Raw genomic sequence first — 15346 nt, 5'->3', positions numbered from 1 at the left:
TTTTTTTTTATTTTCATCAAGCCAGCCTATCCAGCAGATCCCTGACACACGGTGCATCCATGATTGGTGGGTGAGCCCCCCAAATGACGTAGGCCTGGGACGCTGAATGGAACAGCGCATTGAATTGCATAGACGCCTACTTGGGAAACTTGGGATGAGCCAAACTTGGAATGAGAGCATTGGACGGAAAGTTTCGATTCACTTGAGCGGATGGGAGACTGAGGAGTTCAAGCACTGGATTGTCGGGACAACCACACAGACCACATGGGTTTTAGTGCACTTGTCCTCTTGCTGACAGAGAAGTTAACTCAGTTTTGTTGCTCTGCAGATGTCTTAAGGGTGAAATGCCTTTGGTTGCCTATTGCTGGCCATACAAATATTCCTAAACAGCATGTCAATACTGTAAGCTTACCAAGTGCACTTTGAGTCTGTATTTGCCAAGTGAACTAAGTCTCAATACCCATAATCACCTACCATTTTTACTGCTGCATGCCTTTGATCCACTAAACACCATAGTGTGTACATGAATGATTTATTACTGATCACTGACCCAAATGTGTGTGTGTGAGTTTGATACTATAATTTATGGACTACCTATATAGGTCTGGCCTGGAGCATAATTAAAACTGAGCAAACCTCCTTGTACTCTTTGTTCAGTTTTATAAGTTCCCTAAATTGCCACGATACAGAGTTTTCTTTTATTATCAGCACTGACCTAACAATATTTAAGACACTAATAGAGTTCACTTAATGGGATCAAATGTCGCTATTACATATTGTACTAAAGGAGTGTCTAAATGATAACCATAGCTATCTTTGCTAGCACACAAGTTACTCTAAGTATTAAAATTTGACTTGACACTCTATACTAAACAGAAAGTATCATGGTAAAACGGAAAACATAAATGATGCTTACCTGATAATTTCATTTCCATCTGTGGGAGGAGAGTCCACTGCTTCATTCATTACTTGTGGGAATTAAGAACCTGGCCACCAGGAGGAGGCAAAGACACCCCAGCAAAAGGCTTAAATACCTCCCCCACTCCCCTCATCCCCCAGTCATTCTGCCAAGGGAACAAGGAACAGTAGGAGAAATATCAGTGCATAAATGGTGCCAGAAGATAAAATTAAATTTAGGTCCGCCCACCGGAGAAACGAACAAGAGCAGTGGATTCTCCTCCCACAGATGGTAATGAAATTATCAGGTAAACATAATTTATGTTTTCTATCTTAATGGGAGGAGAGTCCACTGCTTCATTCATTACTTGTGGGAACAAATACCCAAGCTCTAGAGGACACTTAATGAACAAACGGGAGGGTAAAAGAAGGTGGACCCTATACTGAGGGCACCACAGCCTGCAGAACCTTTCTCCCAAAAACAGCTTCCGCCGAAGCAAAAACATAAAATTTGTAAAATTTCGCAAAAGTATGCAAGGACCAAGTAGCCATCTTACAAATCTGCTCCACAGAGGCCTCGTTCTTAAAGGCCCAAGAAGAGGCCACAGCCCTAGTTGAGTGAACCGTAATCCTCTGAGGAGGCTTATGTCCCTCTGTCTCGTAGGCCAAATGGATAACGCTCATAAACCAAAAAAGACAGTAAAGTAGAAGAGGCCCTCTAACCCTTAAGCTTCCCTGAATACACGACAAATAAGGACAAAGTCAGTCTGAATTCATTCGTGGCCTGAAGATAAAACTTCAAGGCTCGAACTACATCCACGATATGAAGTAACCTCTCCTTAGACAAAGACGGGTTAGGACACAAGGAAGGAACTACTATCTCCTGGTTGATGTTACATTGGGTCACATTGTAAGGCCACTAGTTCAGAGACTCTGCGAGCCGAAGAAATAGCCAGTAGAAAAAGAACCTTCCAGGAAAGAATCTTAATGTCAAGCACATGCATAGGCTCAAAAGGAGCCCTATGCAAAACCTTAAGAACCAAATTTAAACTCCAAGGAAGAACAGAAGGTCTAAATACCAGTCTGATTCTAGCCAAAGCCTGAACAAAGGACTGAATATCAGGAAGCTCTGTAGCAGAACCAAGAAGGCCAAAATTTGTCCCTTTAATCAACTAATGGCAAGACCCTTATCCAAACCATCTTGGAGAAAAGTCAGAATCCTGGATACTCTAACTTTGTGCCAGGGATATCCACGTTCCTCACACCAGGATAAATAGGTCCTCCACACCTTATGATAGATGCGACGAGTGACCAGTTTCCTAGCCTGAATGAGAGTATTAAACACTCTTTCCGAGAACCCTCTCTTGGCCAAGACTAGACTTCAATCTCCACGCAGTCAGCCTCAGAATCAAGATTTTGGTGAAGAAAGGGACACTGAACCAGCAGATCTCTGCGACAGGGTAACCTCCATGGAGGAGACAACGATATTCCCACCAAGTCCGCAAACCACGTCCTCCAGGGCCACAACAGAGCAATCATAATGGATGAAGCTTGCTCCTATTTGATGCGTGCCAACACTCGAGGGAGAAGTGGCAATGGGGGGAATATGTAAATTAGCTTGAACTCCCAAGGTACCGCTAAGGCATCTATCAGCTCTGCCTGGGGATCCCTGGACTGCGACCCGTATCTGGGTAGCTTGAAGTTGAGTCTGGACGCCATGCTCTATCTCCGGCATCCCCCATCTGTTGCAGATCTCCGCAAACACCTCAGGATGGAGAGCCCATTCTCCCAGATGAAACGACTGTGTGCTGAGGAAGTCCGCTTCCCAGTTGTCCACACCTGGAATGTGGATTGCTAAGAGCGAGCAGTTGTAGGTCTCTGCCCATTCCAGAATCTGAGACACCTCCCTCATAGCTAGAAAGCTTCTCATACCCCCCCTGGTGGTTTATTTACGCCACCAAGGTAAAGTTGTCCGACTGGAATCTGATGAAATGGGACGCCAAGCTCTCACAGTGAGGAATATCGCTCGTAGTTCCAGGATATTTATTGGAAGGGTCGACTCCTCTCGAGTCCATCTGCCCTGTGCCATTCTGGCACCCCAAACAGCTCCCCATCCTGATAGACTCGCATCGGTGGTCACAAACTCCCAGGATGATCTCAAAAAGGATGTCCCCTGGGACAGCTTTCCTGGGCAGACCCACCAAGAGATGGATTCCCTCACTCGATTGTCCAGAGAGATCTGTTGGGAAAGATCTGAGTGATCACTGTTCCATTGTGTCAACATGCATAACTGCAGGGGTCTTAGATGGAACCTGGTGAAAGGAATGACATCTATGCTGGTAACCATGAGTCTGAGCACCTCCATACACCTGGCCACAAATGGCCATGAGGAGGTCTGAAGGGCAAGACAGCTGGACGCGATCTTGGAACGTCTCTGATCTGTCAAGAATATCTTCATAGCTATGGATTCTATGATCGTGCCCAGGAACTCCACCCTGCTGCTGGGAACCAGAGAACTCTTTCCCTCGTTTATCTTCCATCTATGGGATCGAAGGAGAAGAAGAAGAATCCTCGAGTGGTCCTCTGCAAGACTGTAGGACGGAGCCTGAACCAGAATATCGTCCGGATAAGGAACTATCGCAATACTTCTGCCTCTCGCTACCGTGAGCAGCACCCCCAGGACCTTCGCAAAGACTCTTGGGGCAGTCTCCAGACCAAAAGGCAGGGCTACAAACTGGAAATGTTGGTCCAGAAAAGCGAATCTTAGGAACCTGAAGTGGTCCTTGTGGATTGGCACGTGAAGGTAAGCATCCTTTAAGTCTATTGTTGTCATAAATTGCCCCTCTTGAACTAGAGGCAGAATCGATCTAATCGTCTCCATTTTGAATGATGGAACTTTAGGTCCAGAATCGGGCAGAACGTGCCCTCCTTCTTTTGGACCACGAAAAGGTTTGAATAGTACCCTAGACCCCTTTCTACTAGAGGAACTGGGACTATTACTCCGAGAGAGGAAAGATCCCTCACACACCCTAGGAAGGCGTCTCTCTTTTCTGGTCTTGAGGATAGGTTTGACAGGAGGAATCAGACCCTGGGCGGATGAGTCTTGAAACCTATCTTGTAACCCTTGGTGATAACCTCCAGAACCCAAGGATCCTGTACGTCTCGCATCCAAGCCTCTGGGAACAGAGATACTCTGCCCCCTACGCGATCCAGAGACGGATCGTGGCCGCCCCTTCATGTCGATTTTGTCTCGGCAGGCTTCTTGGTCTGCTTGGATTTGTTGCAGGATTGAGCTGGCTTCCAAGATCCCTTGGACTGCTCGGACTTTGAAGCAAGCTGCTGTTGCTGAGATTTGTCCAAACGAAAGGGACGAAAAGTAGAGCCCTTAGGCTTATTCTTCTTATCCCGTGGAAGGAAAGCACCCTTGACTCCCGTAACTGTGGATATGATAGAGTCCGGCCCTGGGCCAAAATAAAATTTCCCCTGAAAAGGAAGGGATAGTAATCTAGATTTGGAAGTCATGTCCGCAGGCCACGACTTTAACCACAGAGCCCTACGGGCTATAACTGAGAAACCTGATGTCTTGGCATTCAGTTGAATAACCTGCATATTGACCTCACAGATAAAAGAGTTAGCTACCCTTAAGACCTTAATCTTTTTCTGTATTTCCTTGAGGGGAGTCTCCACCTCGACCATAGCTGTCACACCAGTAGGTAGCCGCTCCTGCCACCGCAGTGATCGCTGCTGCCGGTTGAAAAACAAACCCCGTGAGTTGAAACATCTTCCTCAACATGGATTCTAATTTCTTGTCCATGGGCTCCTTAAACGACAAGCTATCCTCAAGGGGAATCGTCATCCACTTCGCGAGCATAGAGATAGCTCCATCTACCTTAGGAATGGCCTTCCATATTTCAAGCTAAGAGTCCGGGACGGGAAACAGTTTTTTAAAAGAAGTAGAGGGAGAAAAGGACGAGCCAAGTTTTTCCCACTCATTCTTAATAATAGTAGCCATTTTCACGGGGACTGGGAAAGTCTGAGGTACCACCGTGTCCTTGAAAACCCTATCTAGCTTAGGGATCGAAGGTTCTCCCGGAAGTTTCGGCTCCGGAAACCTCCAACGTCGCAAGCACTTCTTCTAAAAAGCACAAATGCTCCATCTTGAATTTAAAATTTGGCTCCTCTGCTTCCGGAGGTCTAGAAGACGCCGATTCGGTCCCAGAGAGAGTGTCCTCTGAAGAATCAGAGGTGTCCTCATCAGCGGATAATCTATCCAAGATATCCAGTGGAGTAGATAACCCCTGAGACGGGAGGCTATGTTTTTCCCTTCGCTTGCACTTCACAGGGCGTAGTAAGGCATGGATGGCCGCAGAAACCACTGTTTGTAGCTGGGCAGTGAAATCTGGCAACCAAGAGGCCCCTACCGCGGGAGGATCAGTGGGGCCCTTGGGGAGCTGCATTTGTGATTGGAGATAAATTTAGGGAACACACCTCGTGCACCCTCAGAGGTGGACAGCTCAGTAGTGCTAAATACCTTTTTTCTTTTTAGATATCGCAATCTTATCAAAGCATGTGGAACACAGTTGAGCAGGTGGATCAACCTGCACCTCCTCGCAATAAACACAGTTATTAGATTTAATTAAAGAGGGGCGTATCCTCTAACATATCAGAGTCCTCCATAGCTTGGAGTGCCATGCAGGACCGCCCCTGCACTGTAGAGAAAACGCGCCAAAAAAGTCTGCACTGATCTACACATTGCTAGAGCCTCATCTCACACATAACACAGCAACAAACACAGTAAAGATATTATGCATAAATCCCTCCCTGTTCAATAATCCCCCTTACAGGGATATTAACCCTTGATTCTATACAGATAAAAGGAGCCACACTGTGACCCTGTCTTCTTGCGCTATCATATGTGTATAAATGAAACAATCTTACCAGAATCTATGCCGTGGAACAGGAACACGGCCCTTCAAGTGTGACAGGTTAGCAGCATCGCTCCTAACATGGACTTGAGTGTATAAAGCAGGCAGCGAAACTCGTCAACGCTGATTGCTTAAGGAGCTGTTAATCTGAGTCAGGATGGTTTCACAGAAAGACTCTCCGGACTCTAACTTTCACCCATGCTCTCACTGAGAGGCTGATAGGACTACTTAAAACTCCAGTCCCATTTCGAAGAGCACTACCATACATATGAGACTACTTCGACTCTTCCGGCACTTCTCTGCCAACCTCCTGTGACAAAAGGCAAAGAATGACTGGGGGATGAAGGGAGTGGGGAGTTATTTAAGCCTTTGGCTGGGGTTTCTTTGCCTCCTCCTGGTGGCCAGGTTCTTAATTCCCACAAGTAATGAATAAAGCAGTGGACTCTCCTCCCATTAAGATGGAAAGTACCATGCTATCTAGAGACTAAGATTTGAGGTTTATAAATCTTCTATCATTTTTTTTATTCTATAGATGTACTTTCATTGTTTAGAATATGACTTGAATGCCTCTACTAAAAAATTTGGAAGTAGTTGTTGTACCAGTTTTGCTATCATCATATTGAATAGCTTTTATTTTATTGATAATGTTGTAAGAGCCTTTCAAAACATGTTTTCCTAATATTAAAAATGATAATTTTTAAGGATCCATGAGTGACCCAATAACTTGTTCTTGTGGAATTTTCTTTAGACATAATTAATCCTTAGCACTGTTAATGCACTAGCTATACTACTTGTTTGCAGCATCTCTACAATATGTTTTATTTTTGTTATAGATAGCTTCTTGGGAGGGTAGATGCAGAATTATCTAATGGCAGATAAAACATTTGTGCTATGTTAAAAAAAATTCTCGTAATGGGCAAATATATAAGTAATGTACACATGTACTTTATAAATAAATAATCTCCAGTTTAAATAACATTCCGGATCTGTTTATACAAAGGGGAGAGTTTACCATCACTTTAACATACAGATGCTGCTGGCAAACTATGTGTTTGCTAGGGAAGCATAATCTCTGATCCATTATACAAAGATTTGTCAACAACATAACGTGAGAGTCTCACGTTATGTTGTTGACAAATAACTTTGTATCTCATGGTGAGACCCAAGAAAGTGAGCGTGAATGTGACAGACATTGCCTTGCAATCGCCACACGTGTGTGAACAAAAGTAAGACAAGCATAACACCCAACACAGCTCTTCTTTCCTCATCTGTACAATATACAACTCATAAGTCAGGACTTGGAGAAAGTCCTTAGTTCTGTCCATCACATAAAGGATAGAATTAAGAGTGAAGGGTTGTCAGTAAGGGAGGCACCTTTTATGGTCTTTCCCTGATAATTATTAGCCACAGAGTGTGAAAATAAAATATTAACTTCTTTGAGAAAACCTTATCCCAGCTAATATTGCATAGAGTACATTATTAAAACTACAACAACAAAAACTTTTAAATAGATTACATACTCAACATTTTTCTTCATCCATTTTTCCAAATACTTGGTGATATGCTGCTGTCTCCACTCAGTCATGTTGGCTACAAATACACCAGGGTTAAATGAGCATGTGCTTGGGCTGATACCAAGCTTTTTAATGGTACTCTTCCTGTAGTCAAGAAACCCCATGTAGGTGTTCTGCAGAAAAATAAAACATCTTATTCAGCATATCTTGCAAGTGTTACCAAAGATGTAACTAGAACTCAATGGGCCCCAGGGCAAACACATATTTACACACCCACAAACATATATACACATATATATACATACACACACAAACACGTGTACATATATAAACACACACACATACACACAGATGCACATATATATATATATATATATATATATATATATATATATATATATATATATATGTATACATACACATAACATACAAAGCCACCTGATTGGTGGATAAGGACACACCCTAAATCACATTCAGGTGTGTAAAATCAATTAATTAATACAGAGTCCCAAAACCTATGTAAACAAGTGAAATGATTGGTGGAAAACGACACACCCTAAATCACATTCAGGTGTGTAACATCAAATAATTAATACAGAGTCTCAAAACCTATGTAAGCAAGTGAAATTATCAGCATCATATACAAAACAAAATAAAGATATATATATATATATATATATATATAAAGCAGTCTGGAGATATCTATAGCAACAGACCTACAGAATGACACCTCAATCATAAGTTTACACATTTTTAATATATTATAATCATTATCAAGTCAATGTAAAGAACATGAAAGATGCCCAATCTTCAATAAAAAAAAATACAAGAAAAACCATAAAAGCATAGCGTGTGTGGTGTTAGGAGCATTATAACCCTAAGTGAATACTGACAGTGTACTAGGCAGAAAATGAGTCTAGAAGAGTATCCAAATGTAAGGCAATATCTAACTAGTGAAGCATATACAGGACAAATGACTAGTGATATGCCCCTAAAGAAACAGTGTAAGGAAGTGTGTTTAAAGTAAAAACATTACCAGAGTAACAGTGTACACATTGGTATTCAACACAGTTTGCAGCACACGTATATTCAACATGGCAATCAAACAGGCACATACGTGGGCCATAGGGGACGGGGCCACTAAAGTGTATAGTCAAATGACACTATTGGGGGGGTGCGAACCAACCCAGCTGCTGATTGGTTCAGCAGACAGCTGAAATGTGTGTCGCGGTCAGGCTATGAAAAATAACGACTGCAATCAAAATCTAGAACACATAGTATATATATATATATATATATATATATATATACTATCAATCTACCAACCCCAAACTATGATTCAGATAGAGAATACAAATTTAAACAACATTACAATTTACTTCTATTATTTATTTTGCTTCATTTTTTATATATCCTTAGTTGAAGAAAAAGCAATGCACATGGTGAGCTAATCACACGAGGCTTCTATGTGCAGCAACCAATCAGCAGCTACTGAGCATATCTAGATATGCTTTTCAGCAAAGAATATCAAGAGAATAAAATAAATGAGATAATATAAGTAAATTAGAAAGATGTTTAAAATTGCATTCTCTTTCTAAATCATGAAAGAAAAAATGTGGGTTTCATGGCCCTTTAAGTACATAGTCAAAGTACGATGTGCATTTACGAAAAAGACCATAAACAAATATACTTATGTAATTCAAGTTCTAGTACAGGATATAATCTAAATGGAACAATCATAAATTAGAGAAAACAATGCCAATCAATATTTACATTTAACCCCTTAGGGTATAAGGTGTCCAATCTGAATATCCATTTGGCCTCCACTAGTAGGAGTTTCTTCTTTCTGTCACCCCCTCATTCAAGGGGTGGGACATGGTCAATTAATGTGAAACGCAAATCCTTAACAGTGTGTTTAGCCTCCAAAAGGTGTTTGGCTACTGGCTGGTCTGTCTTTCCAGTGTCCAGGGCAGATCTAATAGCACTCCTGTGGTTCGCCATCTGTTTCTTGATGTCGTCATCAGTTTTACCTACATAGAATTTGGCACAATTGCAACTCAATAGGTAGATAACAAATTTGGTGTTGCAAGTCAAGTAGTGCCGAATCTGGTACCTCTTGTTGGTATGCAAGTGTCTGAATGTAGGTCCCTGTACCATGGCGTATATATGTATACCAGATGCATAACTAGAAACCACAGGGACCTGGTGCCAGAAAGTTCCCCCCAAAAATCCCAACAACTTTTTCCTCAGCTTCTCAGCCCACTCTCCTTTACACAACAGCGTCCTCACCCTCTTAACCTCAACTCCCTCACCTAGACCCCTCCTCACCCTCTCAGCTCCCCTCTCCCTCACACAGCTCCTCCTTACCCTCCCACACATCCCCCTCCTCAACCTCTAAGCTCCCCTCTCCCTCAAACACAGCTCCTCCTTACCCTCTCCACTCCCCTTTCCCGTGCACACATCCCCCTCCCTCCTCAAACACACACATTAGCCCTCACTTCACCCTCTCACCCCCCTCTCCCTCATACACAGCCCCATCCTTACCCTCTCAGCTCCCCTCTTCTTCACACACAATGCCTTCCTCCCCTTCTCAGCTCCTTCACACACACACAGCCCCTTACCCTGTCAGCTCCCCTCTTCCTCACAAAGGGACTTATATTGGAAACCGATAGTCAGCTGCCAACTTGCCCTATTTTAGTGCATACTATATTGTGAGTAATAGTGAACAACTATGTATGTTGTATGTCCTACTATCATACTATATTGCACTAGGAGGCACCCTTTCTCTCTTTTGTATTGTTATATTGGATTGAATTTGAGTCTAGACTATGATCCCAATGATGCACAAAAAGAAAATAACTGTTACTCTGACTGTTGTAAACTTAGTAGTATATGCAGGGAACAAGCCACTATGTATGTTCTTAAAAGCCTTACAGGATTATATGAATATAGCTCAAATAACAATACCATGAACAAAATTAAAACCTCATAAAAAACAGAATTTATGCTTACTCAATAAAATTAATTATGTGGGATTACACTCCAGTCCACTAGGAGGAGACAAAAAAAAAAACAACATACCTGGGCTTTAATCCTTCCCACTCTACCAGAATCTCACAGTCATACATTTGGCCAAGTACATAGAAGGAAACCATGAAAGCAGGAAAGACAAAGCGGGGCAAATGAAGCACAAAACAAGTTCTGCTGGCAGCTGCATAGAAAAGAAGGAGGGGGCTTATGGACTCTTCAAATTCATGAAAGAAAACAAAATTTATGCTTACCTGATACGTTTAGCCAAGCCAGGAGAATAGAAATAAAAAGGTAGGAAAGGACAATGCAGGGGACATAGAGGTGCAAAATAGGAATTGTCACCAAAAAAATATATATTTTCTTATCCATAAACATTGGATGGGGCTTGTGGATTCTTACCACCATGAAAGAAATTAATTTATCAGGTAAGCATAATTTTCTTTCATAAGGTGGTAAGAGTCCACAATACATTACACATGGGAACTAATGCCAAAGCTGTGGTAATGATGGGCAGGATAAAATGGAAAGAAAAAGAAAAGGAATCTATTTTCCAGACACTGCTGCATGGAGGATTTTCCCACCAAAGGCTTCAGAAGAAGCAAAAACATCATAATGGTAGAATTTAGTAAAAGTAAGGATGACAAAGTTGTTGCCTTGAAAATATGCTCTACTGAAGCCTCATTCTTAAAAGTCCAAGAAGTAGAGACAGATCTAGTGAAATGAGTTGTGATAGGATTTGGAAGATACTTACCTGCCTGCCTTGTGAATCAAGAACCTATGTATAGTAGCTAAAGAATCAGCTGAGGCATTTAGACCTTCCGTGGACCCAGGAAATTAATTAAAAGACTAGTAGATTACCTAAATTCTTTGGTAGCCTGTAAGTAAAACCCTAACCACATCCAAATTATGAAAAAGTCTTTCCTTTGAAGATTAGGACAAAGAGAAGGAACTACAATCTTTTGATTTATGTTATCAGCTGAGACAGCTTTTGGTAAGAAATCAAATATTGACCTTAAAACTGCTGTATCTTGGTGAGAAATAAGATAGGGTGACTCACAAGAAAGAGCTGACAATTAAATATAGCAGATAGCAGGAAATATTGCTAATAAAAACAAAATGTTCCAAGAAATACATTTTATGCCCAAGGAATGCATTGGTTCAAAAGGAATAACCTGTAAAATTATAAGAACCAAATTCTAATTCCATGGAGGACAAATTGGTTTAATCACAGAATGAATTATAGATAAAGCCTGGACAAAATTATGAATATCAGATAGATTCACAATATTTTTATGATATAACAGAGACAAAGCAGAAACCTGATCTTTTACAGAGCTAGCAGATAAACCTTCATTCAAAACCTCTTGTAGAAATTGAATAATCCTAGGAATTCTAAAAGAATGTCAATTGAAGATTCACACCACACTAGAAAAGCTTTCCAAATCCCGTGATCAATTTTTCTAGTAACAGGTTTTCTGGCTTGGATTAAGGTTTCTATCACCTCATCAAAAAAAACTCTCTGCTGCAACATCAAGCATTCAGTGTCCAAGCCAATAGTGAAAAAGGGTGTGTGTACAAGCGCTAAGGTAATCCCCAAGCAGTATCCAAACAGAGATCCTAACCAACCTCCAAAAAATATGCACAAGTAGTAAGAAGTGAATACAGCGCCAACAAGAGGCCAAGGGATAAATATACTCACAGAGAGATAAAAGAAGATTATTTAATGAACCATGTTAAAAAGCATCAGTAATAAAAGACTATATATAAAAAATGTAAAAAGCACATATAAATAAAATTACAAATACAGGAATATCTTACAGAAGCGGCTCAAAGGGCCAAAGCTGATAATTACAATAAAAACAGAGGTAATAACAGGTGATCAGTGTGAGTGGTACACCAGAATAAGAGTGTATACTAATAAAACAGAATTAGCCTAAGTACAACTGTAGCAAGTGCATCAAGCAAAAAACTAATAAACAATAATACAAACAATAGTGTTCAAAATTAGTGTTACAAAAATAGTGTTCCAAAAAATAGAAAAATGCACTGCAGTGCAAAAAAAGGGGGGTAGCAAAATAATTGTATAGATACAATCAAATAGTGAGTGAGTGCAAATGGATATAAAAATGCTAGCTACTTAATCCAGTGAGGTTAAGATATAATTAAATAAAATACACAATATGCAATAACATAAAAAATAAAATATAAAATATAATCCAAAAAAGTATTCAAAAAGTTGATCAACAAATGTTAGTGAAGAACAAAAATAAGTCAATCAAAACAAAAAAATGGAAAAAATGGGTGATGAAAAGCAAGGTGAAAGTGAGGAAATTGATTCCTTCCAATGTTAGTTACTTTAACAGATCCAAATTCCTGAGTGTGGTTGCTGAAGTAGCTGATTGGATCCTAGCACCTGTCAGCTGCTCCTATGGTATCCTAAAAAGTGTCCCTGGAACACTATTTTTGTAACACTAATTTTGAACACTATTGTTTGTATTATTGTTTATTAGTTTTTTGCTTGATGCACTTGCTACAGTTGTACTTAGGCTAATTCTGTTTTATTAGTATACACTCTTATTCTGGTGTACCACTCACACTGATCACCTGTTATTACCTCTGTTTTTATTGTAATTATCAGCTTTGGCCCTTTGAGCCGCTTCTGTAAGATATTCCTGTATTTGTAATTTTATTTATATGTGCTTTTTACATTTTTTATATATAGTCTTTTATTACTGATGCTTTTTAACATGGTTCATTAAATAATCTTCTTTTATCTCTCTGTGAGTATATTTATCCCTTGGCCTCTTGTTGGCGCTGTATTCACTTCTTACTATTCAGTGTCCAAGCCGTCAAGTAGAGAGACTTGAGATCTTGATGATACAAGGGACCTTGTGATAGAAGATCTTGTCTTAGAGGCCATGGGGGACAACTGGACATCAGAGTCAGATCTGCATACCAAGTTCTTGGAGACTAAGTTGGAGCAATCAAGATGTCCAGTGATTGTTCCTGTTTGATATAACTCTGAACATAAGAACTATTGGCAGAAAAATGTAAGCCAGATTAAAAGACCATGGAGTTGCTAGAGCATCCACTAACTCTGCTTGAGGATCCCTGGATCTCGTTAAACATCTGTGAGGTTTGTTGTTCAAACAAGAAGCCATTAAGTCTATCACTGGAAGACCCCATTGATCTACCATCTGATTGAACACTTCCAGATAGACATGTGCAATTCGTTTCGGCTGAATTTAGTTTTCGGTCGAATTTTGGGCGATTCGGAGAGTCGGATGAATCTGAATTTCCGAATCGGCACCATAACAAAATTTCCGAAAACGAATAAATCAGTTTCCGAATGTTCAGATCCATTCTTTATTCATATTTGGAATTTTTCATTGTTCATGTAACCGCAGTTCCCAAACATCACCAACACTAACTAAAACACTAAATAAAGATATTAACCCCTAAACCGCCATTCCCTGACATCGCCGATACTAACTAAAGTTATTAACCTCTAAACCGCCGTTCCCCAACATCGCTGACACTAACTAAACCTATTAACCTCTAAACCACCGTTCCCCACATCGCCAACACTAACTAAAACTATTAACCTCTAAACCGCCCCCCAACATTGCCAAAACTAAATAAACCTATTAACCCCTAAACCGCCATCCCCCCACATCGCAAACACTAAATAAAATAATTAACCTCTAAACCGCCATCCCCCTACATCGCAACTAGCTAAATTTAAAAATAAATACTAACTTATCTGTGAAATAAAAATAAAACATAAGCTAGATACAATATTACTATTTACTAACTACCTAGTTAAAATAAATACAGAAGAAAGAGAAGGGGCGCCTCATAGTGAAATCCGTTACAAATAATGAGAAACAAAAGTGAAAAACTACTCACAATGGTAGTGGCACTTGTGAAACAAAGTGCTATGTAGGCAGGCTAACACTTGCAGTGGTCAGCTCACTGGTCACCCTTGTGACGACGAGTGGTCTCTCTGTGGGAACTTTGCAGTAAATCCAAGATCTCATCTTGTTACCCGAGCGGAGCAAGCCTCATCACTATGTTCAACGGCAACACTGGACTATCCTTTTGTTAACCTCATCTTTTGGAAACATCACGCTAACACAGGGTAATCACTCCACAACGCCAGCATAGAGGAATTACCACTGCATGTTTCATTTCGTCTCTGCACTTTGGAACTCCCCTCTGTAAAGGTTTTTTATTGTGTGGACTTCCACTAATAACAATACAGATATATATGTTAAAGTTTTAGTATCAATTCATTATTATTTTTCACGTCAAATGCTAGTTTTAATGTATATGTATTAATATTCACAATTGACATTCATGATTATCACTTGTTTCACTACAGTTGTATACTGTTGCACATTATTATTATAAGGAATTCTTAAGTTTATGCGCCAACTTCAGGTTTCCCCTTGGGTATCTGACTAATCATTAAAATAAATACAAACTTACCTGTGAAATAAAAATAAAGCCTAATTTTAAACTAAAAATAACCTAACATTACTTGTTTAAAAAAAACAAAAAAAACCTAACATTAATAAAAATAATAAAACCTAACATTACAAAAAAATTAAACTACAATTACAAAAAATAATAAACACTTAAATTACAAAAAAATAAAAAAAACTACCATTACAAAAAATAACAAACGAAATTATCGAAAATAATAAAAAATATTCCTATTCTAATACCCTGTATAAAAAAAAAACCCTAATCTATAATAAGCTACCAATAGCCCTAAAGTTAAAAGCTCTTTTGCCAAAAAAATAAACAAATACCCCTAACATTACAAACCCCCCAAACTAAAAAAAAACTAATCTTACCATTGCCCCAAAAAGGGCATTTGTATGGGCATTGCCCTTAAAAGGACATTCATCTCTTTTACAGCTCATTAACCCCAAAATCAGTACTCACAGTTCCTAAAGTCCAGCAAAAGATCTT

General features: G+C 40.0%; 1 protein-coding gene across 1 annotated transcript in view; it reads right to left on the bottom strand.

The window, feature by feature from the left end:
- GLT8D2 (glycosyltransferase 8 domain containing 2) overlaps positions 1 to 15346 on the bottom strand; it is a 369196-nt gene that overhangs the window by 51789 nt on the left and 302061 nt on the right. Inside the window, exon 8 of the mRNA XM_053716966.1 lies at positions 7343 to 7509. Coding sequence (XP_053572941.1) covers positions 7343 to 7509 — 167 coding nt within the window. The remainder of the gene's footprint in view (positions 1 to 7342; positions 7510 to 15346) is intronic.

Source organism: Bombina bombina, chromosome 6 (assembly GCF_027579735.1).
Source record: "Bombina bombina isolate aBomBom1 chromosome 6, aBomBom1.pri, whole genome shotgun sequence".
NCBI lineage: Eukaryota > Metazoa > Chordata > Amphibia > Anura > Bombinatoridae > Bombina > Bombina bombina.
The sequence above is the reverse complement of the archived record's forward strand: the minus strand, read 5'-3'. Positions and strand labels throughout refer to the sequence as shown.